Raw genomic sequence first — 24,509 nt, 5'->3', positions numbered from 1 at the left:
CTCCCTCTGTCCCTCTGTAGGGTCTCCTCTCCCTCTCTGTCCCTTTGTAGGGTCTCCTCTCCCTCTGTCCCTCTGTAGGAATTTCAGAATGTGGGGGGCATGTCCCCCCCGTCCCCCATCCCCCGTCTCCAGTAAAAGTTGCTCCCCTGAGTTATCTGCAAAGTCAATATGCACATTGATGCAGAGGCATGTGTCCCTATTCCGGACTGTTGGCTTGACAACCAAAAGAGGACGTCTTTTGCGGAATTCATAGAAGGACATTTTAATCTGAATATTCCCTCTTAACCTCTTGATTGTAGCCATCCCGGATCCGGGATCGTGAATACAGCCTCAAGCTCATTACCATAACGCAACGTTAACTATTCATGAAAATCGCAAATGAAATGAAATAAATATGCTAGCTCTCAAGCTTAGCCTTTTGTTAACAACACTGTCATCTCAGATTTTCAAAATATGCTTTTCAACCATAGCAAAACAAGCATTTGTGTAAGATTATTGATAGCTAGCGTAGCATTTAGCGTAGCATTCAGCATGCAACATTTTCACAAAAACAAGAAAAGCATTCAAATAAAATCATTTACCTTTGAAGAACTTCAGATGTTTTCAATGAGGAGACTCTCAGTTTGATAGCAAATGTTCCGTTTTTCCAAAAATATTATTTGTTTAGGACAAATCGCTCCGTTTTGTTCATCACGTTTAGCTACGAAAAAAACCTGTATCCAGGAGTGTAATTATCCCCGCAGCTCATTAGCATAACACAACGTTAACTATTCATGAAAATCGCAAATGAAATGAAATAAATATGCTAGCTCTCAAGCTTAGCCTTTTGTTAACAACACTGTCATCTCAGATTTTCAAAATATGCTTTTCAACCATAGCAAAACAAGCATTTGTGTAACAGTATTGATAGCTAGCGTAGCATTTACCGTTAGCATTGAGCGGGCAACATTTTCACAAAAACAAGAAAAGCATTCAAATAAAATAATTTACCTTTGAAGAACTTCGGACGTTTTCAATGAGGAGACTCTCAGTTAGATAGCAAATGTTCAGTTTGTCCAAAAAGATTCTTTGTGTAGGAGAAAATGCTCCGTTTTGTACATCACCTTCGGCTACCAAAAAACCCAGAAAATTCAGTCATCAAAACGCCGAACTTTTTTCCAAATTTACTCCATAATATCGACTGAAACATGGTAAACGTTGTTTAGAATCAATCCTCAAGGTGTTTTTCACATATCTCTTTGATGATATATCGTTCGTGGAAGTGTGCTTTCTCCTCTGAATCCCATGGGAAAATTCCTGCAGCTGAAGATTACGCACCAATTTAGACAAAGGACACCGGGCGGACCCCTGGTAAATGTAGTCTCTTATGGCCAATCTTCCAATGATATGCCTACAAATACGTCACAATGCTGCAGACACCTTGGGCAAACGGCAGAAAGCTTAGGCTAGTTCATGGCACATTCACAGCCATATAAGGAGACAATGGAAAACAGAGCCTCAAAAATTCTGCTCATTTCCTGTTTGAAGTTTAATCTTGGTTTCGCCTGTAGCATGAGTTCTGTGGCACTCACAGATAATATCTTTGCAGTTTTGGAAACGTCAGAGTGTTTTCTTTCCAAAGCTGTCAATTATATGCATAGTCGAGCATCTTTTCGTGACAAAATATTGCGCTTAAAACAGGCACGTTTTTAATCCATAAATTAAAAGAGCGCCCCCTATATCCAAGAAGATAAAATTCTGAAAAAGGTTCTGAATTGTGCCATTCAAGAAGCGCTTCGGCTTTTCTTTCTTGTGTGTTCTTTTTCCCTGTTGTTGCTCTACTGTTGACATCACTTTCACAGAATCTAGTGATTTTCTCTTCTGTGGCTGTGCTAATCATGTTACACGGCTCTTTCCTGTAGTTTTGAAGACTTGTTGGCCTGTTTCCATTTGCCTTCATTTCTTTTGCTGAAAATCCAAATTCTCTGTTTGTGTCTTTGACCAGGCCATACTTTCTCAGGATGTTCGTAAAGGATCGGTTTTTATTTTGTTTCTATGTCTGTAACCTCTGCTGTTTTATGTGGAATCTTCTAAAAACAAAGAAAAATACTTAAGTTTTCCAATTGTCCACACCTTGGAGCATTTTCTAGATTAAAGGAATTTAAAAAAAAATTTTTTAAAGTAATAACATAATCGATTTTTGTCATTTCCACCACAGTTAAGTTTGTGATGGAAATAATGCTTCTACTGTTTTTGGAGAAAAATGACAGACTGCTTAGCATGCTTTGGCAAGTATTACAGTTAGCATATGCAGGTAGTTTACACTAAATACATAAAATATATTTAAAAAAAATCGAAATTCTACCACAAATTAAATAAATGTATAGCCTGTTTGGAAATGACTGACAATAAAAATATTCTCTACACAAGTAATATTTACCTAGATTTTTATTTTCTTCACTTCTGGAACAACTGTCTCCTGCAGCCATGTGCTTCAATGTCACAAATTTTTTATTTTTTTATTTCACCTTTATTTAACCAGGTAGGCTAGTTGAGAACAAGTTCTCATTTGCAACTGCGACCTGGCCAAGATAAAGCATAGCAGTGTGAACAGACAACACAGAGTTACACATGGAGTAAACAATTAACAAGTCAATAACACAGTAGAAAAAAAAGAGAGTCTATATACATTGTGTGCAAAAGGCATGAGGAGGTAGGCGAATAATTAAAATTTTGCAGATTAACACTGGAGTGATAAATGATCAGATGGTCATGTACAGGTAGAGATATTGGTGTGCAAAAGAGCAGAAAAGTAAATAAATAAAAACAGTATGGGGATGAAATAAGTTTCCATGGTAACTAAATTAACATTCTCGTGACAAAACGTTATTAATGAGAAATTATTCCTGTCTCTCTTCCTGTCTCTCTCTCTGTCCCCAGAGTGTACCCATGGCTGGTTTGGGGCGGACTGTGCTCAGCCCTGTGAGTGTTTGAATGGTGGTGTGTGTGACCGTCGCATTGGAGAATGCAGTTGTGGCCCAGGCTGGGTAGGACAGCACTGTCAGACAGGTAAGGAATAAGAATCCTAACCATGTTACTGTAAAATGACATTCTCCAAGGCGGCGTAGCAGCAAGATGTTTGTTTTTGTCCCGTGTAAATATTCATCTATTTTTTTTAGACCTAACTGGAACCTCCATCAGAAGCTAGCCTTCAGAATCTACCTAGCTAATTAGCTACTAGCTATTTAGTCATTGTTAGCCACTGCTAGCAGTCTTTACCTTTAGCACAGACACCAGCCCCTTTAGCCCGGATAACCCGGATAATATCTGCCCTGAGCATATCGGACTGCTTTTTTCCCCCCACTACATCACCGGATTCCTGCCGCAATCTCTGGACCATTACACCGGATCATCGCAGCTAGCCAGCTGCTACCGAGTGGCTATCGTGGCTAACACACTTGTCCAGAAGCAAGCACCAGTTAGCCTGGAGCTAGGCCCATTCTCCCGGCTAGCAAACAAAGTACACCAACTACAATACCTCTCTTTCCAATTGCCCTGGATGCTTTTTCGACACGGAGCCCCGCCGATCCATCACAACTGGTGTGCTGACGTATTTCGGCCGATGTGCTCTCAACCGGCCTCTGCGTCGTTGATGTCGGTGAGGACCCAGCTACTAGCCCTGGCCTGCTAACTCTCTGAGCGTCGTGTCTCCCGCTGTTTTGTCCATTGCTGCTTATTGGACACTGTGATCACTCGGCTACACAGTTGATGCCTACTGGACTGTTCATGTTGTTTATCTGCGGCCCCAGCCTCGAACTCAGGCCCTGTGTGTAGTTAACTGACCTTCTCTGCCCATTCATCGCTATTTACCCGTTGTTGTTGTCTTAGCCCTCCCAATGAACACCTGTAATTGCTTTATGCCTCCCTCTAATGTCAATATGCCTTGTATACTGTTGTTTAGGGTAGCTCTCATTGTTTTGTTTTACTGCAGAACCCCTAGTCCCGCTCTACATGACTCGGTCAGCTCCCTTGCCCCACCCCCCACACATGCAGAGACCGCACCTAGCATAACTGATGCCTCCAGAGATGCAGCCTCTCTCATCGTCACTCAATGCCTAGGTTTACCTCCACTGTACTCGCATCCTACCATGCCCTTGTCTGAGCATTATGCCCTGAATTTATCCTACTATGCCCAGAAGTATGCTCCTTTTACTCTCTGTTCCGAACGCACTAGCCGTACCCTTATCATACTCATCCTCTGTTCCTCTGGTGATGTAGAGGTTAACCCAGGCCCTGTGTGTCCCCAGGCGCTCTCTTTTGTTGACTTCTGTAACCGGAAAAGCCTTGGGTTCATGCATGTTAACATCAGAAGCCTCCTCCCTAAGTTTGCTTTATTCACTGCTTTAGCACACTCCATCAACCCTGATGGCCTAGCTGTGTCAAAATCCTGGCTTAGGAAGGCCATCAAGAATTCTGAAATTTCCATCCCCAATTACAACATTTTCCGTCAAGATAGAACTGCTAAAGGGGGCGGAGTTGCAATCTGCTTTAGAGATAACCTGCAGAGTTATGTCCTACTATCCAGGTCTATGCCCAAATAGTTCAAGCTACTACTTTTAAAAATCCATCTCTCCAGAAATAATCAGCTTGTTACAGACCCCACTCAGCTCCCAGCTGTGCCCTGGACACCATATGCAAATTGATTGACGCCCATCTATCGTCAGAGTTTGTACTGTAAGGTAACCTAAACTGGGAAATACTTAACACCCCAGCCGTCCTACAATCTAAGCTAGGTGCCCTCAATCTCACACAAATTATCAAGGAATCTACCAGGTACAACCCCAAATCCGTAAACATGGGCACCCTCATAGATATCATCCAGACCAACGTGCCCTCACCATATTCTTATCGGCAGAATTAACAGCCTCGGTTTCTCTAATGACTGCCTCGCTTGATTCACTAATTACTTCTCAGATAGAGTTCAGTGTGTCAAATCGGAGGGCTTGTTGTCCGGACCTCTGGCTGTCTCTATGGGGGTGTCACAGGGTTCAGTTCTCGGTCTGACTCTTTTCTCTGAATATATCAATGACGTCGCTCTTGCTGCGGAGGATTCTTTGATCCACCTCTACGCAGACGACACCATTCTGTATACATCTGGCCCTTCTTTGGACACTGTGTTAACAAACCTCCAGACGAGCTTCAATGCCATACAACACTTCTTCCGTGGCCTCCAACTGATCTTAAAAACTAAATGCATGCTCTTCAACCGATCACTGCCCGCACCCGCCCGCCTAGCATCACTACTCTGGACGGTTCTAACGTATTATATTTGGACAACTACAAATACCTAGGTGTCTGGCTAGACTGGAAACTCTCCTTCCAGACTCATATTAAGCATCTCCAATCCAAAATTAAATCTCTAATCGGCTTCCTGTTTCGCAACAAAGCCTCCTTCACTCATTCTGCCAAACATACCCTCGTAAAACTGACTATCCTGACGATCCTTGACTTTGGCGATGTCATTTACAAAGTAGCCTCCAACACTGTACTCAGCCAATTGTATGCAGTCTATCACAGTGCCATCCGTTTTGTCACCAAAGACCCATATACTACCCACCATTGTGACCTGTATGCTCTCATTGGCTTGTCCACGCTACATATTCATCGCCAAACCCACTGGCTCAGGTCATCTAAGTATTTGCTAGGTGAAGCTCTGCCTTATCTCCGCTCACTGGTCAACATAGCCACACCCACCCGTAGCACACGCTCCAGCAGGTATATTTCACTGGTCATCCCCTCTGCTGCCAATGACTGGAACGAATTGCAAAAATCACTGAAATTTGGAGACTTATGGAATCATGTAGTAACCAAAAAAGTGTTTACCAACTCAAAATATATTTTATATTCTTCAAAGGAGCCACCCTTTGCCTTGATTACAGCTTTGCACACTCTTGACATTCTCTCAATCAGCTTCATGAGGAATGCTTTTCTGACGGTCTTGATGTAGTTCCCACATATGCTGAGCACTTGTTGGGTGCTTTTCCTTCACTCTGCATTCCAACTCATCCCAAACCATCTCAATTGGGTTGAGGTCGGGTGATTGTGGAGGCCAGGTCATCTGATGCAGGACTCCATCATTCTCCTTCTTAGTCAAATAGCTCTTACACAGCCTGGAGGTGTGTTGGGTCACTGAAGTTGGAGACAAACACAAAAAAAGTATATAGTCAGCCAGCAATTGTGCAGGTTCTCCCACTTAAAAAGATGAGAGAGGCCTGTAATTTAACTATGACAGACAAAATGAGAAAAAAAATCCAGAAAATTACATTGTAGGATTTTTAATGAATTTATTTGCAAATTATGGTGGAAAATAAGTATTTGGTCAATAACAAAAGTTTATCTCAATACTTTGTTATATACCCTTTGTTGGCAATGACAGAGCTCAAACGTTTTCTGTAAGTCGTCACAAGGTTTTCACACACTGTTGCTGGTATTTTGGCCCATTCCTCCATGCAGATCTCCTCTAGAGCAGTGATGTTTTGGGGCTGTTGCTGGGCAACACGGACTTTCAACTCCCTCCAAAGATTTTCTATGAGGTTGAGATCTGGAGACTGGCTAGGCCACTCCAGGACCTTGAAATGCTTCTTACGAAGCCACTCCTTCGTTGCCCGGGCGGTGTGTTTGGGATCATTGTCATGCTGAAAGACCCAGCCACGTTTCATCTTCAATGCCCTTGCTGATGGAAGGAGGTTTTCACTCAAAATCTCACGATACATGGCCTAATTCATTCTTTCCTTTACACGGATCAGTCATCCTGGTCCCTTTGCAGAAAAACAGCCCCAAAGCATGATGTTTCCACCCCCATGATTCACAGTAGGTATGGGGTTCTTTGGATGCAACTCAGCATTCTTTGTCCTCCAAACATGACGAGTTGAGTTTTTACCAAAAAGTTATATTTTGGTTTCATCTGACCATATGACATACTCCCAATCTTCTGGATCATCCAAATGCTCTCTAGCAAACTTGAGATTACAGGCTCAAAATGGCCAGAAACAAAGTACTTTCTTTTGAAACTTATCAGTCTATTCTTGTTCAGAGAGATGAAGGCTGTTCCATGCGAGAAATTGCCAAGAAACTGAAGATCTCGTACAGCGCTGTGTACTATTCCCTTCACAGAACAGCGCAAACTGCCTCTAACCAGAATAGACAGAGGAGTGGGAGGCCACGGTGCACAACTGAGCAAGAGGACAAGTACATTAGACTGTCTAGTTTGATAAACAGAAGACTCACAAGTCCTCAACTGGTAGTTTCATGAAATAGTACCCGCAAATCACCGGTCTCAATGTCAACAGTGAAGAGGCGACTCCGGGATGCTGGCCTTCTAGGCAGAGGTCCTCTGTTCATTGTCTGTGTTCTTTTCCCCATCTTAATTTTTTATTTTTATTGGCCAGTCTGAGATATGGCTTTTTCTTTGAAACTCTGCCTAGAACTTTGCAGCTCTGCCTAGAAGGCCAGCATCCCGGAGTCGCCTCTGGTTAGGGCTAGTTTGCGCTGCGTTTTGTTCAGGTGGGTCATGTTTCGGAGGACACATGAACCGACCTTCACCTCTCCCGAGCCCTTTGGGGTGTTACAGCGATGAGACAAGGTCGGAATCACGAAATTTGGGAGAAAAAGGGGGTAAAAAAAATGGTTGTCTGTTTCGCAAGTTTTTGGGGGAATTAATACATGTCACATATCAGTTTGCAAACAATGTAAAAACAAACATGGTCTCTCTTTTTGTTTTCTGCTTTCTTGAGAAAGGCAGCTCCAAAATGCAGGTGTTTCAGCCTAGCTCAGTGCTTTCTTTGGTGGAGGGGCAGCCAGCAGAAAATACAGAGCGTAGGGGTTGGCAATCTTCTCTAGTTGCCCCGTGATTTGCTTAGTATTCTGTCACTCATGGAGACACTACGTCACCTCAAAATCTACAGGGAGAGCTTGACCCTGCTGGTCATCTATGAACGTTTGAACATCTTGGCCATGTACTATTATAATCTCTACCCGGCACAGCCAGAAGAGGATTGGCCACCCCCCAGAGCCTGGTTCCTCTCTAGGTTTCTTCCTTGTTCCTGCCTTTCTAGGTGCAACTGGACCGGCCCCACGCATCAGGCCTCCAGTGCGCCTTCCCAGTCTGGTACGTCCTGTGTCTCCTCCTCGCACTCACCCTGAAGTGCGTGTCACCAGTCCGGTGCGTCCTGTGCCTGCTCCCCGCACCAGGCCTGAAGTGCGTGTCACCAGTCCACTGCCACCTGTACCGGCTCCACCCCACTCAGCCTCCAGTGTGCAATCACAGTTCAGAGCTTCCGGCGATGGTCCCCAGTCCAGAGCTACCGGCGACGGTTCATGGTCCGGAACCTCCTGCGACGGTCCACGGTCCAGGATCTCCTGCGACGGTCCACGGTCCGGAACCTCCTGCGAAGGTCCACGGTCCGGAACCTCCTGCGACGGTCCACGGTCCGGAACCTCCAGCGACGGTCCACGGTCCGGAACCTCCTGCGACGGTCCACGGTCCGGAACCTCCAGCGACGGTCTACGGTCAGGAACCTTCAGCGACGGTCCACGGTCCGGAACCTCCAGCGACGGTCCATGGTCCGGAACCTCCGTTGCAAAGCAATCCCTATTTGGCTTCCCCTGCCTGCTATTCGGTGGAGAGTGTGTGTGTTCCAAGTCTGGGTTTAATGGTATCTTTTCCAAGCTTAAAAATATAAACATTCACATGCAACACCATGGGTCAGACAAGGTTGAATACATTGGCCATGCTGTCAAGCCAGAATTACTTCTGTCACGTTCAAAACAACTGAAAACTCGGAACTGGGAAATCTCAGACTTCCGTGAGTTCAAAACAACAGGGAACATGGAAAAAAACAAGCTCGGACTGGGAAAATACGTTTTGAACGGTCTTCCAACTCGGAATTCCATGTCGGGAACTCTGGCCTCTTTCTAGAGCTCCAACCTGAAGTTCACTGATGTCATAGTTCAACCTTGTTTTTTTCTGAGTTCCCAGTTGTCTTGAAAGCACCATCAATCTAAAGAGTTACAGACTTTGATGACAAGGATGACAAAACATGCCCACATGAAGGACCGCCGAGCCACAACTGTCTTGTATGCTGCTGCATAAGTGATGCAAGATGCCAAGGGGATACGTATACTGTAGCTAAGAAAGTAATACTAAGTGTATGTTGTGTAGTAAGATATTAGTAGCCCATGTGCCTCACCCTAATAATTTGGTCTCTTTCCTTCTCAGAACTTAGCCTTCTGTTCTGACTTGGTGGTGCAAATCTAGCCTGTAGCCTGTTTAGAGAAATGTCATAATTTAATATTGTTAGAACTTTTATTGTCTGCTTATATGCCCCCCTTTATTTATTATTCGGTTCTGAGTTGGTGAACAGGGAAAATACTGTAAGAACGGCCCACGTTCTGAATTCTGTCGCAGTATATTTAAAAAGTGCCAGACAAATACTTAAATTGACTACGTCCGTCTTAGCTCGCTCATTAATGTCTTAATCAAAATTACAGATTGGCTCATATCCGATCATCGTTCCCTTATGCCATAGTTTGTACGTCTCAATTGGCAGTATAAACCACATTTGTTTAAGCAAGTCAGCCATATCAGTTATGTTTCTTATAAAGGCAGTAAATGAGTTGTGTTGACTAGTGCCTTTGCTGGCATGCATCCCCACAAATAATGTTGAGCTTTCCCCACCAAGATTGACATGCTAAAAGCGACACTGGTCATGGAGATGGTTCTTTTTGGTACAGTTGAAAAGCCAGCATTTAAAGAAATGCTGCAGGAACATGACAAACAGTTACCGTCGAGTAGATACTTTTCACAAACAGCTGTTCCCAATTTGTATGAGAAAGTGATGGAAGAAATTCTCCAAGCACTCAAGGACATACCCAATTTCTCTCTCACAACAGATATGTGGTCTGGTGCAACCACGAACCCGTACATGAGCCTGACTGCTCATTACATCGCCAGTGATTGGCTTCTCAAGTCCCCCTGGGAAGACTTATGTGACAGCATCGTCAGTTAAGCCCATTCTACAACTTTAAATGGGAAAAATTCTCTCTCCAAACCCCCACGACTCCAAGCTCACAAGAAATATAAAAATGAAGATGGGCAGTGTATTGCAGGACAAGTACAGAGCACTGGAACTACAGGGGCTTTTGTCAAAGGCCTCCCTTCTCGATCCCCGGTACAAAAGCTGCAGGAGAGATTGCTTGGGGGACACGAAAGAAACCGTAGGCCTACTTCGAACTGGGGGCAGCACTTAGAGTCGGTGCTAGTAGTGCCGCTGCCATGATGGATGGGGATGGCTGTGCACCTCCCCCAGCTAAAATGAGGAATCTAGAGGATTTTCTTAAGAAGGAAATGGGCCCTCTAAGTTTAACTCCGCCACCCTTGACAGTGCGGTGTGACACCGAGATTTAAAAATATATATTTATTTAACTAGGCAAGTCAGTTAAGAACAAATTCTTATTTTCAATGACGGCCTAGGACCAGTGGGTTAACTGCCTGTTCAGGGGAAGAACGACAGATTTGTACCTTGTCAGCTCAGGGATTTGAACTTGCAACCTTCCGGTAACTAGTCCAACACTCTAACCACTAGGCTACCCTGCCACCCCAATGATGAGATAATGCGCTATTTGAAAGAGGAGGTACTGGACGCATCAGATGACCCTCTGTCATGGTGGTGGGATAACCACTCTAGCTTTCCTTTCTTGGCTCAACTTCAAATCAAATCAAATGTATTTGTCACATACACATGGTTAGCAGATGTTAATGCGAGTGTAGCGAAATGCTTGTGCTTCTAGTTCCGACAATGCAGTAATAACCAACGAGTAATCTAACCTAACAATTCCAAAACTACTACCTTATACACACAAGTGTAAAGGGATAAAGAATATGTACATAAAGATATATGAATGAGTGATGGTACAGAACGGCATAGGCAAGATGCAGTAGATGGTATCGAGTACAGTATATACATATGAGATGAGTAATGTAGGGTATGTAAACAAAGTGGCATAGTTTAAAGTGGCTAGTGATACATGTATTACATAAAGATGTATGATACAGTATATACATATACATATGAGATGAATAATGTAGGGTATGTAAACATTATATTAAGTAGCATTGTTTAAAGTGGCTAGTGATATATTTTACATCAATTTCCATCAATTCCCATTATTAAAGTGGCTGGAGTTGAGTCAGTGTGTTGGCAACAGCCACTCAATGTTAGTGGTGGCTGTTTAACAGTCTGATGGCCTTGAGATAGAAGCTGTTTTTCAGTCTCTCGGTCCCAGCTTTGATGCACCTGTACTGACCAGGTGAACAGGCAGTGGCTCGGGTGGTCGTTGTCCTTGATGATCTTTATGGCCTTCCTGTGACATCGGGTGATGAAGGTGTCCTGGAGGGCAGGTAGTTTGCCCAAGAAGTCCATGTACATTTGCGCAACCAAATCCGGACGTGATTGGGAGTTCCATATGGTGGCACACAATTGGCCCAGCGTCGTACGGGTTTGGCCAGGGTAGGCCATCATCATTGTAAGTAAGAATTTGTTCTTAACTGACTTCCCTAGTTAAATAAAGGTTCAATAAAAAAATGTTTTTTAAAATAGCACCGCGCCAGAGAAAGTGTTCAGCACAGCAGGGAACATCTCTGTCCAGTCTTCACTGAACCCCGATAAAGTAAACATGCTGGAGTTTCTTGCTCGGAACCTCAAGGAGGAGGAAGACTTCTCCTAGCCTAACTTTAGTGTGTGCCATAGGCCTTCTACAACTGACTGTAGCCTAACAATAGACAATAGCTTTGTGAGTGCATGGCACATCTTTCTATTTACAATTTGTTTATGAGAGATAATAGGCCCTAGTGCCTTTTTATAGTTTAAACTTTGAGTGCAGTAGCCTACCATAGCCCTCTTTTTGCTCTTTCAATTCAACAATTTGTTTCTAAGAACAAAGTAGAAAAAAATATACTACATTTTTTTAAATGTTTAGGGCTATAATTATTTGCACTCCCTTGCTCTTTAAAATATATTTTCTATTATTATTTTGAAGTGTTAGCCTATACTAACGCCTAAGGTACTTTTTGTTGCAATGCTAATGTCTTCTTATCACCCCAGTAAACATGCACACTTTTGGCCGACGTATCAAAATCTTTAGGTAATATGTCGTTCAGAGAGCGTTTGCACATTGGGAAGACGTCGCCGAGACATCAGATAGACAGAATAGTCTTGACAATATGCCTAAACTGCATCTTCCCGAAGTATCCTGTATACATCGTGCCTATGTTGTGCAGATCGATGTGTGCTATCTGTACATTGCTTTCTGGTGCTTTTTAATTTTTTCAATCAATACAATTCACATTTCTAAACAGTGAATGTGTTTGTGTATGCTTAATCCCAACAGCGTAATAAATCGTCTTTGATAATGGTGATGGTGGTAGTAGCCTATAGAAAGCTTTTGTCTCCAAGCCAAGGGTAAGAGCTACGTCCAGCAGTTCAATAAGAGAAGCAGCAGTGCAGAGGAGCATAAGCATTTTGACAGCAGTTCAACGTGTTTTTGTTTTATGTGCACTTGTGTCCTGAACAGCGTGTGAGGCTGGCCTGTTTGGCCCAGGGTGTGAGGAGCGGTGTCAATGTAACCATGGGGATATGTGTGACCAGGTCAGCGGTGTGTGTGTGTGTCCTCCTGGCTGGAGGGGACCCAAGTGTGACAGAGGTAAGGCCAGAGTGCTGATCTAGGATCAGTCTTGCCTTTTAGATCATAATGAATAAGATTACATGGACAAGGGGACACCTGATCATACATCAGCAAACCTACTCAGAGGCGCTTTATGAATACAGGTCCTGACATATAGTCAAATATGAATGCATAGTAACTATTTATTACAAGGACCTGTATATACTGTAAATCACAACAGACTATATGCATTGACTTCATTGAACATGTGTGATTTCCTCGTTCACCACAGCCTGTTTACCTGGCTCCTATGGGAATGACTGTCTGAGCGACTGTAACTGTCCCCACGGTACTTCCTGTAATCATGTGTCTGGCAAATGTGGCTGTCCCCCTGGATTCACTGGCAATGGCTGTGAGCAAAGTGAGTGACTTGGGGAAGCTGAAGGAGAGTGAAGATGTATTGTACTGTTTCACTTGTTTTGTGTTGCATTGAGCAAAATAACAGACTCTGCAATGACACATGCAACCTAACAAGTTAGCATTCGTTCGGTGATAGATTGTGGTGTGTCATAGTGTAAGTGCCTGTAGAGGGAGCTCTGGTCTAGCCCAGAAGCTAGAGCCAGAGGGATAGGAGAATAGAGTAATCGAGAACAGAATGCTATGGCCATGTTTGAATAGTTCAGAAATGTATCCTTGGTTCCTTGAGGTAAGCACAGATCTAGTATGCTTTCACTATCAACAATCCAACCATTGCAGATCCATGATAACCTCAAGGAAATTAGGAAGGAAGGACGCATTTCTGAAGTATTCGAACAGGGCCCATGAGGTAGAAATGCATTGTATGTAATGGTGGTTCTGCATGAAATGACAGTAAATATACATGTTTTCTTATTACCGCTACAGTAGGCATAAAGAACATTTGGAAAGTACTCAGACCCCTTGACCTTTTCCACACTTTGTCACGTTACAGCATTATTCTAAAATTAACTCAATAGAATTTTTTCTTAATCAGTCTACACACAATACCCCAAAATGACAAAGCGAAAACAGGTTTTTAGAAACGTTTGCACATTTATTAAAAATTAGAAAAATAGAAATACGTTATTTACATAAGTATTCAGACCTTTTGCCATGAAATTGAGCTCAGGTGCAACCTGTTTCCATGGATCATCCTTGAGATGTTATTACAACTTGATTGGAGTCTACCTGTGGTAAATTCAATTGACTTGACATGATTTGGAAAGGCACACACCTGTCTATATAAGGTCTCACAGTTGACAGTTCATGTGAGAGCAAAAACCTAGCCATGAGATCGAAGGACTTGTCCGTAGAGATCCGAGAAAGGATTGTGTCGAGGCAAATATCTGGGGAAGGGTAACACATTTCTGAAGCATTGAAGGTCCCCATTCTTAAATGGAAGAAGTTTGGAACCACGAAGACTCTTCCTAGTACTGGCCGCCCGGACAAACTGAGCAATCGGGGGAGAGGGCCTTGGTCAGGGAGGTGACCAAGAACCCGATGGTCACTCTGACAGAGCTCCAGAGTCCCTCTGTGGAGAGGGGAGAACCTTCCAGAAGGACAACCATCTCTGCAGTACTCCAACAATCAGTTCTTTATGGTAGACTGGCCATACAGAAGCCACTCCTCAGTAAAAGGCACAGCCCACTTGGAATTTGCCAAAATGCACCTAAAGGACTCTCAGACCATGAGAAACAAGATTCTCTGGTCTGATGAAACCAAGACGGAACTCTTTGGCCTGAATGCCAAGAGTCACATCTGGAGGAAACCTGGCACCATCTCTACGGTAAAGCACTGTGTTGGCAGCATCATGCTGTGGGGATGTTTTTCAGCAGCAGGGACTGGGAGACTAGTCAGGATTGAGGCAAACATGAATAGAGCAAAGTACAGAGAGATCCTTGATAACCTGCTCCAGAGCGCTCAGGACCTCAGACTAGGGCGAAGGTTCACCTTCCAACAGGTCAACGACCCTAAGCACACAGCTAAGACAACGCAGGAGTGGCTTGGGGACAAGTCTCTGAATGTCCTTGAGTGGCCCACCAGAGCCCGGACTTGAACCCTATCGAACATCTCTGGAGAGACCTGAAAATAGCTGTGGAACAACGCTCCCCGTCCAACCTGACAGCGCTTGAGAGGATCTTCAGAGAAGAATTGCAGAAACTCCCAAAATACAGATGTGCCAAACTTGTAGCGTCAAACTCAAGAAGACTCAATGTCGTAATCACTCCCGAAGGTGCTTCATTTTTAATACAATCACTAACATTTCTAAAATCATGATTTTGTATTGTCATTGTGGGGTAGATTGATGAGAAGAAAAAACAATTGAATCCATTTAGAATAAGGCTGTAACGTAACAAAATGTGGAAAACGTCTAGGGATCTGAATACTTTCCGAATGCACTGTACCTTTGTTGTATGGGACTTGATGTGTGTGTTGTGGGTTTCTCTGCCAGCATGCCAACCTGGCACATATGGCCTGAACTGTAACCAGGTGTGCCAGTGCTCTGGCACCAACCAGCTGTGCCACCCTGTCACCGGCTTCTGCTTCTGCGCCCCGGGTTACCATGGCAACAACTGTGATCAAGGCAACCACCCCACACACATGCACCGACCGCCACACACTTCCTTAACCAATGTCACGAAGGAATTCCACTGTTGAAAGTTTGTTAGCTTACAATAGTCATAGTCAGGTTCAGGGGTTTTTCCACAATGTGACCTGATCAGGAAAAACTCTTGGCCCTAGTTATGACATCAGCTGATCAGAACAAAACGTTGCTCTTACCAGTAGGAAATGTGTTAACCATAATAACTACCACAACTAGGTCCTGTGTGTGTTTGCCTTGACAGAGTGTGACATGGGACGGTATGGCCCAAACTGTGAACGCCTGTGCCAGTGTCTGAATGCCGGTGTGTGCCAGACCACCACGGGCACCTGTCAGTGCCCATCGGGGTACATCGGAGCAGACTGCAACACCAGTGAGTGCCAACGTGTGCCAGGGGTATGGGCATATCCATAGGGTATTGACAGAAGGAGGGGAGGAGTGGACATTCACATATAATACAATGATATTTACATAGTATTTAGTTCAACATTAGAAAGTAAAATGGTAATTGCATAAAATGGCAATTGCATGTATTTTTGATCCTATAACACAAGCAGTACCATATAACATTTGGTATGGTCTCCTCTCTTTCCCCTATCTTTTCCTATGGTTCTACCAGCATGCCCATCAGGGCGCTATGGGCAGGACTGTGCCAGGGTGGCCCTGTGTGGCGAGGGGGCACGAAGTGACCCAGAGACGGGCAGGTGTGTGTGCAAGGCGGGCCAGCGGGGAGAAGACTGCAGACAGGGTAACACGCACACATATTTATGTTTATTCTTGCTCCACAATGAGTGTTATCAATGTAATAAACCACCCCGTCAAGTTTTATTGACATTCTATAGTATGCGTGTGTGTGTGTGTGTGTGTGTCAGATTGTGCCCAGGGCTGGTATGGGGAAGACTGTGGCCAGCACTGTAACTGCAGTAACGGTGGTGTGTGTGAACTGGTCTCTGGAGGCTGTACCTGCGGACTAGGCTGGACCGGACCCAGTTGTGATACAGGTGACCTGACTATACATACTATTTTTAATCTTTCAATGTCTTTGCTTATTTGCTTAATCCAACCTGGAGTGCCAGGTAGGTGATGTTTGCAGAGACACTTATATTGTTTCAATTGCATCAGACAAGCTCAATCAAGCACATACACAGTGTTTCATTTATTTCAAATAGTATTTAAACCCCTGTCGTGACAACCATGCCAACAGCTCACATTTCACATTTTCCTCATTGTGTTGTTTTGTGAATTTGATGTGAAGACTCCATTTGAGTGCCCCTGATATCATGAGCCCGTGACACCATTCCATTGTTTACCCATGACAAGGTGTTGTATGTGTTTTCTGTTGCTTGGTCATTCAGAGTGCCCATCAGGGAGTTACGGAGCAAACTGCAAACTGCAGTGTGATTGTCATAACAACGGGACGTGTGACAGAGTGACGGGAGAGTGCCAGTGTGACCCGGGATACTATGGTCACCTGTGTGAACATGGTGAGGCAGGGCCATTCAGTCCGTCTTATGTTCTGTTGTTCCTGTGTCCTGTTTGATGTTCTGAAGTTCTAATATTCTGTCTGATGTTCTAATGTTCTGTCTAGCCTGCCCTGCTGGTTTCCATGGCCACCGCTGTCAACGCCAGTGTAAGTGCCGAGGCCTCGCCCCCTGTGACCCAAGCACAGGGCACTGTCTCTGCCCTACTGGTTACCATGGATACCACTGTGAGAAAGGTGAAAAGCAGTTTAACAGTCAGAAATAAGGATTAGGCTGAGATTTAGTAGATACAATTGCTGATAAAATGGGACTGTTACATGCCCCAGTCATAGTCTTTTACCTGCAATGCTGAGATGGGGATTACTTTTCATTCTCATATCCATGTGTGCCATGAATGCTCCCTCTCATTCCCGGTTACAGAGTGTGAGCAGCGTCGTTTCGGGGTGGGCTGCAACCAGTCATGTGACTGCGAGGGGGACACCCCATGTGACCCCATGACCGGCCACTGTCTGTGCCCCACAGGAAAGATGGGAACACGCTGTGACACAAGTAGTTGTTTGTTTCTTTTGATCTAATATTGAAGTAGTGTGATTTATCAACATTTTTCAAATGACTATGGGGAGTCTCCCATTTAACATCAATGCAGCCTGACTTAAAGTCAATGTAAGGATTCAAACATGCCAAACAACACTACAATCTAAAAGTGTTGTCGCACTTCTTGTTTCCCTGTCTGGGTTGTGTCCAGATTGTCCAGTGAACCACTACGGCCCGGACTGTTCTGAGAGCTGTGAGTGTAGGAACGGGGCACGGTGTGATCCACAGAACGGCCGCTGCACCTGTCTACAGGGCTGGATTGGACCCACCTGTCAGGAAGGTACGTGTATTAATAAGGTGACAGGACAGAGCAGGCACGGATGTGGCAGAGCATTATGGGTACTGTAGTACATGCTACACTAAGAACTGCATGACTAGGATAAATATCCCACTGATTAAGGCGCTATACAAAAACACACAGAGATATTTCAGATAAAAATCAAGCAGATGTCAATACAATATATGAACAGTGGTGTAAAGTACTTTTAAGTAGATAAAAAAACATGAGCTGGCGAACACCCAGTATAATAGTTTGTGTGGAGGTGCTGACTATCACTAAATAAACTATAAACTATCAAAATAAAGTTGCACACTCCATGTGTAATCTCCCAGCAATGTAATTGGTAAATACCCATTAAATTGCTGGGAGATTACACATGGAGTGTGCGACTTTCTTTATTTTGATAGTGTAAAGTACTTAAGTAAAAATATTTGAAAGTACTTCTTGGGGGTATCTGTATTTTTGACAACTTTTACTTCACTACATTCCTAAAGAAAATTATATACTTTTTACTCCACACATTTTCCCTGACACCCAAAAGTACTCATTACATTTTGAATGCTTAGCAGTACAGGAAAATTGTCTAATTCACACACTTATCAAGAGAATATCCGTGGTCATCCCTACTGCCTCTGATCTGGTAGACTCACTAAACACATGCTTTGTTTGTAGATTATGTCTGAGCCCTTGGCCATCCGCAAAAAAAAATTGGTTTGCTCAATATAAGACATTTTAAATAATTTATACTTTTACTTTTGATACTTAAGTATATTTTAGCAAATTCATTTACTTTCGATACTTAAGTCTATTTAAAACCAAATAGTTTTGGTTTTGGTTTAGTTTTAGACTTTTAATTCTTGTTAATCTAACTGCACTGTCCAATTTACAGTAGCTATTACTGTGCAAAAAATACCATGCTATTGTTTGAGGATAGTGCACAACAACAAAAAACATTTATCACGGCAACTGGTTTGATACATTCACCTCTGAAGGTAAATAATGTACTTGCATTCAGTAATCTTGCTCTGATTTGTCATCCTGAGTTTCACGCCCTGACCTTAGAGAGCCGTTTTATTTCTCTATTTGGTTAGGTCAGGGTGTTATGTGGGGTGGGCATTCTATGTTTTGTTTTCTATGTGTCCTTATTTCTATGTTTTGGCCGGGTATGGTTCTCAATCAGGGACAGCTGTCTATCGTTGTCTCTGATTGGGAATCATACTTACGTAGCCCTTGTTTCCCTCCTTTCAGTGTGGGTAGTTGACTTTTGTTAGTGGCACTATAGCCCTGGAACCTTCACGGTTGTTTCTTCGTTTGTTGTTTTCTTGGCGACATTTTAAATAAAAGGAAAATGTACGCTTACCACGCTGCACTTTGGTCTTCCTTCAACGATGGCCGTGACACTGAGGGTCCCAGAGATAAAATGTAGCATAGCTTTGATTGATAAAATACATTTTTGTATTCAAATGTAGGAACTGGGTTCTACAGTTTGAGTCCCTGCTGTCTCTGGCTCTACACACACTCCACCCTGCCCGGTCATCTAGATGTGTGACAGTTAGTGTATAAGCTAATGATCCAACATGGAGTCTAAGCAAGAGAGGGTCACCTCGCTTCTAGTCCTTAGGAAACTATGCAGTATTTAGTTTTCTGATGTATTATTTATTGTTAGATTTTGCTGCACTATCAGATCTAGAAGCACAAGCATTTCGCTACACTCGCAATAACATCTGCAACCATGTGTATGTAACCAATAAAATTTGATTTGATGTGTATGACATTCCTGAGAGTGTGTAAACTTAAATGTTGTATTACCATATCATTTTTGTATGTTCTCTATAGTTATGTACTTGAAAATGTATCAATTGACCAATTCAGCACATTTGGGCAGACTTGATACAAAATATTGTCCAGTATTGCCATGCTTCACTGGATCAATCTAAAACTTTGCACACCCACTGCTGCCATCTATTGGCCAAAATCTAAATTGTGCCTAAACTGCAATAATACATTATGGCCTTTCTCTTGCATATCAAAGATTATGAAAAAATGCATGTTTATTTAATTGTATTATCTTTTATCAGATGTAATGTGTTATATTCTCCTACATTAATTTCACATTTCAACTAACTTTAAAGTGTTTCCTTTCAAATGGTATCAATAATTTGAATATCCTTGCTTCAGGTCCTGAGCTACAGGGAGTTAGATTTGGGTATGTCATTTTAGGCGAAAATTTGAAAAAAAGGTATGATCCTTAGGTATCTTTACTTTTACTCAAGTATGACAATTGGGTACTTTTTCCACTACTATAAATGAATAAAATAACATAAAAGATGACATTTTTTAAATGATAGTGAAAGCTGTTTCATAAGAATTCAGTCTAAAGAAAAGAACGCTCTTTCTTCTCTTTCTGTCTTCTCGTCTGCAGGAGGGTCCTCACGTCTCCACAGCAGTCCCAACAGAAACCAAGAAAATAAGCACTCACACACTCCTGTTCCAGTATAGCACCCCCTACTGACTCACCCCCAGCTGGGGCTTACTGGTCACCTCTAGAGGCCAAAGAGTTCGAAACTGAACTGACACACTCAAAACAATAGACTGTTTATACAGAGATGGGAGTGCAATGGCATGGACTTGATGAACTAAATACCAGTAGGTGTCAACAGATCATTTGTACCGAGACATTCTATTGGTGTCAGCGCCGGGACCTATGAACTGGTAGATGCCATTTATGGAGTTGTCTAATCGCAGACGTTGATGAAACAATGGAGTTCACATAACACACTACACTTGACGTCATAGGATTGATTATTCTACATTTCACACTACGGGGTTGACTCTGCTACATTTTGCTTGACGGGGTTGACTATCCTACTCTTCACGTTACAGGGTTGACTCTGCTACACTTCACGCTACGGGGTTGACTCTGCTACACTTCATGCTACGGGGTTGACTCTGCTACACTTCACGCTGCTACACTTCACGCTACGGGGTTGAATCTGCTACACTTCACGCTGCTACACTTCACGCTATGGGGTTGACTCTGCTACACTTCACGCTGCTAGACTTCACGCTACGGGGTTGACTCTGCTACACTTCACGCTACGGGGTTGACTCTGCTACACTTCACGCTACGGGGTTGACTCTGCTACACTTCACGCTACGGGGTTCACGCTGCTACATTTCACACTACGGGGTTGACTCTGCTACACTTCACACTACGGGGTTGACTCTGCTACACTTCACACTACGGGGTTGACTCTGCTACACTTCACGCTACGGGGTTGACTCTGCTACACTTCACGCTACGGGGTTGACGCTGCTACACTTCACGCTACGGGGTTGACGCTGCTACACTTCACGCTACGGGGTTGACACTGCTACACTTTATGTGACTGGGTTGACTCTTCTATACTTCATGTTATGTGGTTGACTCTCAAAAGGTACTCAAGAGTTACCAGACACTGGTACACATTTTCTAGTTTGCCCTGTATAAGAGGACATTTCTGGGTCAAATTCCAAAAAGGTTTGGGGGTTTATTTGCAGCATTATTTACTGTAAAATTCAGTTGTTGAAAATCATGTACCATGCTTAACTGTTGTGTGTATTTGTCTGTACATTGCATGTATGTAAATGTGTTCACGTCTACAATAAAATAATGTTGTACTTAAACTCTCACGATATGATAGTACCTCTATGGAAGGAGGTTTTCACATTGAGATTAGCTTTTTGTTTATAAAATATGTTGTACTTCGGAGTAATATCATTGAAGTTGTAGTCCTGCTCATTGGCTTCTCCAAAAACAATAGTTTACACACATGATCCATTTGTTCTCTTTGCTGCCACCGTTGCACTATACAGACTCCTATGACACAGTTGATTTAACCATAAGAAACAATTCAGGATCAAGTTAATCTGAATGAAATGTTCTCCAGTGTTTAGAATGTCTGCACCCAGTATTGATGATGTGCACAGTCATACACACTGGTCAATAGGCTTTAGTCCATACCCCTTATACTCTATTTTACCAGGCAAGTCAGTTAAGAACAAATTCTTATTTTCAATGACAGCCTAGATATAGTGGGTTAACTGCCTTGTTCGGGGTTAGAAGACAGATTTACTTTGTCAGCTAGGGGATTCAATCTTGCAACCTTTCGGTTACTAGTCCAACACTCTAACCACTAGGCTACCTGCCACCCCAAGTAAGCTACAGCTCCTCTGTCACGGTCATTGTACAGAGGAGACCAAGGCGCAGAGTAAGATGAATACATACTTTAATGAACACCACTTAACAACCGTGACACTATACTATAACTGTGCATACACATGCAACTAGACATAGACAATAACCCACGAAATACCCAACGAAGACTGCTGCCTAAATATGGTTCCCAATTAGAGACAACGATAAACAGCTGCCTCCAATTGAGAACCAATCTAGACAACCATAGACATACATAAACACCTAGATAGTAAACGACCCCATAAACCTACAAAACCCCTAGATAGTACAAAAACACATACATCACCCATGTCACACCCTGACCTAACCAAAACAATAAAGACAAATAAACAAAGAATACTAAGGTCAGGGCGTGACACCCTCTGCGAAATGGAGGGAAAAGTGCAGCGGTTTTCAATAAAGCAATTTTCGGATTGTAGTATGTATGCTGCAAAATATAACTCAAACCAGAAGTAAAGCATTAGACTGCATTTAAATTGGAATCCCACTGCTTTTCAAGCTCATATTCATCATCTCATGCAGTCTAAGAGCAAATGCCCTTAGGCTGCATCTGCCCTATATAGAGCCAGGGATAGCAGAGGGAAGTCATGTACAACTACTCTACAGATGCTATACATTTACTTAGCCTGATCCCAGATCTGTATGTACATTAGCAAACCCCTCTGACTGTATGTATGGGAGCAATAATCACAAAAGTTTGCTAAAGCACATACAGGTATGGGACAAGGATAAAAAGTTGCCAGCCAGTGTGATCAAACTGTATCGTCGAGTGCAATATGAAGTCAAGGTGTTCTACATCCCTGCAGAAGCCTCTGTCACCATCTTCTGGTGGCTCTCCACACTACATATTGTGACAACAAGTCAACATGAATTCTTAGAATTGATTGCCAGCCTACACTGGAAAGGGCAAAATATATTTTACCCTACATTCCTAGCTTTATATATATATATATATACATACACACACACACACACACACACACATACATACACACACACACACACACACACACACACACACATACATACACACTTCCGTTCAACGTTTTTTTGTCCTTTAAAATAACTTCAAATTATTCAGTAATACAATGTAGACATTGTTAACGTTGTAAATGACTATTGTAACTGGAAATGGAAGATTTCTAATGGAATATCTACATAGGCGTACAGAGGCCCATTTTAACAGCAACTATCACTCCTGTGTTCCAATGACAAGTTGTGTTAGCTAATCCAAGTTTATAATTTTAAAAGGCTAATTGATCATTAGAAAACCATTTTGCAATTATGTTAGCACAGCTGAAAACTGTTGTTCCTATTAAAGAAGCAATAAAACTGGCCTTCTTTAGATGGGTTGAGTATTTGGAGCATCAGAATTTGTGGGTTCGATTGCAGGCTCAAAATGGCCAGAAACAAAGTACTTTCTTCTGAAACTCGGCAGTCTATTTTTATTCTTAGAAATGAAGGCTTTTCCATGCGAGAAATTGCCAAGAAACTGAAGATCTCGTACAACGCTGTGTACTACTTCCTTCACAGAACAGAGCAAACTGGCCCTAACCAGAATAGAAAGATGATTTGACTCACCAGGGCTGTGTTTACACATAACTTTTCACATCAGATCTTTTTCAGAGCTACATAAAATACACATTTAAAAAGATCTGATTTGGCTGCCTTTCTAAACGCAGCCCAGTTAGCCATTTAAGCATATTTTACACCTTGCATTAACATGGTTTGTTGCATCTACACATGGTATTAAAATGTGTCTCTTATACTTTTACTGTGTGACAGATTACCTGATCTTTCCCTTGAATGCTAATTATTTGAAAGACATTTCAAAAATAATATCTATTTTAAGACAGATTGATGCCATAAAACAATGGTGTCAACTGTCAATGGTTTACATGCGCATAATAATGATTATTGTGAATACTTAATATATTAATATAATAGTTTGCTTTAAACATGTCCACTACTTAGAGGTCCAGTCCTGCGAGGGGGTGTTAATCCTTAATAGTCTAAGATGGGGGAGGGGGTGGGGTTCTACAAAGCTATATGGAATTGTTTTAAGAAAGTATTACCAAGAATCATTTATCTATTTAATTTAGAATTTTAAGACCCCTTGAAGTATACAAAATAACATATCCATACCCGCCAAAAGCTTTAGAACACCTACACATTTAAGAGTTTTTCTTTTCTACATTGTAGAATAATAGTGAAGACATCAAAACTATGAAATAACACAAATGGAATCATGTAGTAACTTTAACACTATTTGTTTAATAGTGTTAAACAAATCAAAATGTGAGATTCTTCAAAGTAGCCACCGTTTGCCTTGATGACAGCTTTGCACATTCTCTCAACCAGCTTCATAAGTTAGTCACCTGGAATGCATTTTAATTAACAGGTGTGCCTTCTTAAAAGGTCATTTGTGGAATTTCTTTCCTTCTTAATGCATTTGAACCAATAAGTTGTGTTGTAACAAGGTAGGGTTGGTATACAGAAGATAGCCCTATTTGGTTGATTGCCAGCTGGCTAAAGATCTGAATTGTGGACCTGTGAACCTTTCTGTGTTTGATATCTCTTGTGCCTATGTCAGATGAC

At 42.6% G+C, this 24,509-nt stretch overlaps 1 protein-coding gene across 2 annotated transcripts in view; it reads left to right on the top strand.

Moving 5' to 3' along the window:
- The window catches only part of LOC109907000 (multiple epidermal growth factor-like domains protein 6), a 78,985-nt gene extending 57,645 nt beyond the window's left edge, over nt 1-21,340 (top strand). Inside the window, exons 23-34 of one of the 2 annotated variants that reach the window (XM_031794135.1) lie at nt 2,920-3,048; nt 12,610-12,738; nt 12,992-13,120; nt 15,170-15,301; nt 15,564-15,692; nt 15,939-16,067; nt 16,192-16,320; nt 16,675-16,803; nt 16,908-17,036; nt 17,221-17,349; nt 17,546-17,674; nt 20,097-21,340. In XM_031794135.1, the coding sequence (XP_031649995.1) occupies nt 2,920-3,048; nt 12,610-12,738; nt 12,992-13,120; nt 15,170-15,301; nt 15,564-15,692; nt 15,939-16,067; nt 16,192-16,320; nt 16,675-16,803; nt 16,908-17,036; nt 17,221-17,349; nt 17,546-17,674; nt 20,097-20,173 (1,499 nt within the window). In that variant the 3' untranslated portion in view covers nt 20,174-21,340. The remainder of the gene's footprint in view (nt 1-2,919; nt 3,049-12,609; nt 12,739-12,991; nt 13,121-15,169; nt 15,302-15,563; nt 15,693-15,938; nt 16,068-16,191; nt 16,321-16,674; nt 16,804-16,907; nt 17,037-17,220; nt 17,350-17,545; nt 17,675-20,096) is intronic. The other variant, XM_031794136.1, reaches the window with a different exon arrangement.
- The last annotated feature ends 3,169 nt before the right edge of the window (nt 21,341-24,509 follow it).

This window comes from Oncorhynchus kisutch, linkage group LG17 (assembly GCF_002021735.2).
Source record: "Oncorhynchus kisutch isolate 150728-3 linkage group LG17, Okis_V2, whole genome shotgun sequence".
In the NCBI taxonomy this organism is placed as follows: domain Eukaryota; kingdom Metazoa; phylum Chordata; class Actinopteri; order Salmoniformes; family Salmonidae; genus Oncorhynchus; species Oncorhynchus kisutch.
Note: the sequence above shows the minus strand (reverse complement) of the source record. Positions and strands in the feature narration are given on the sequence as shown.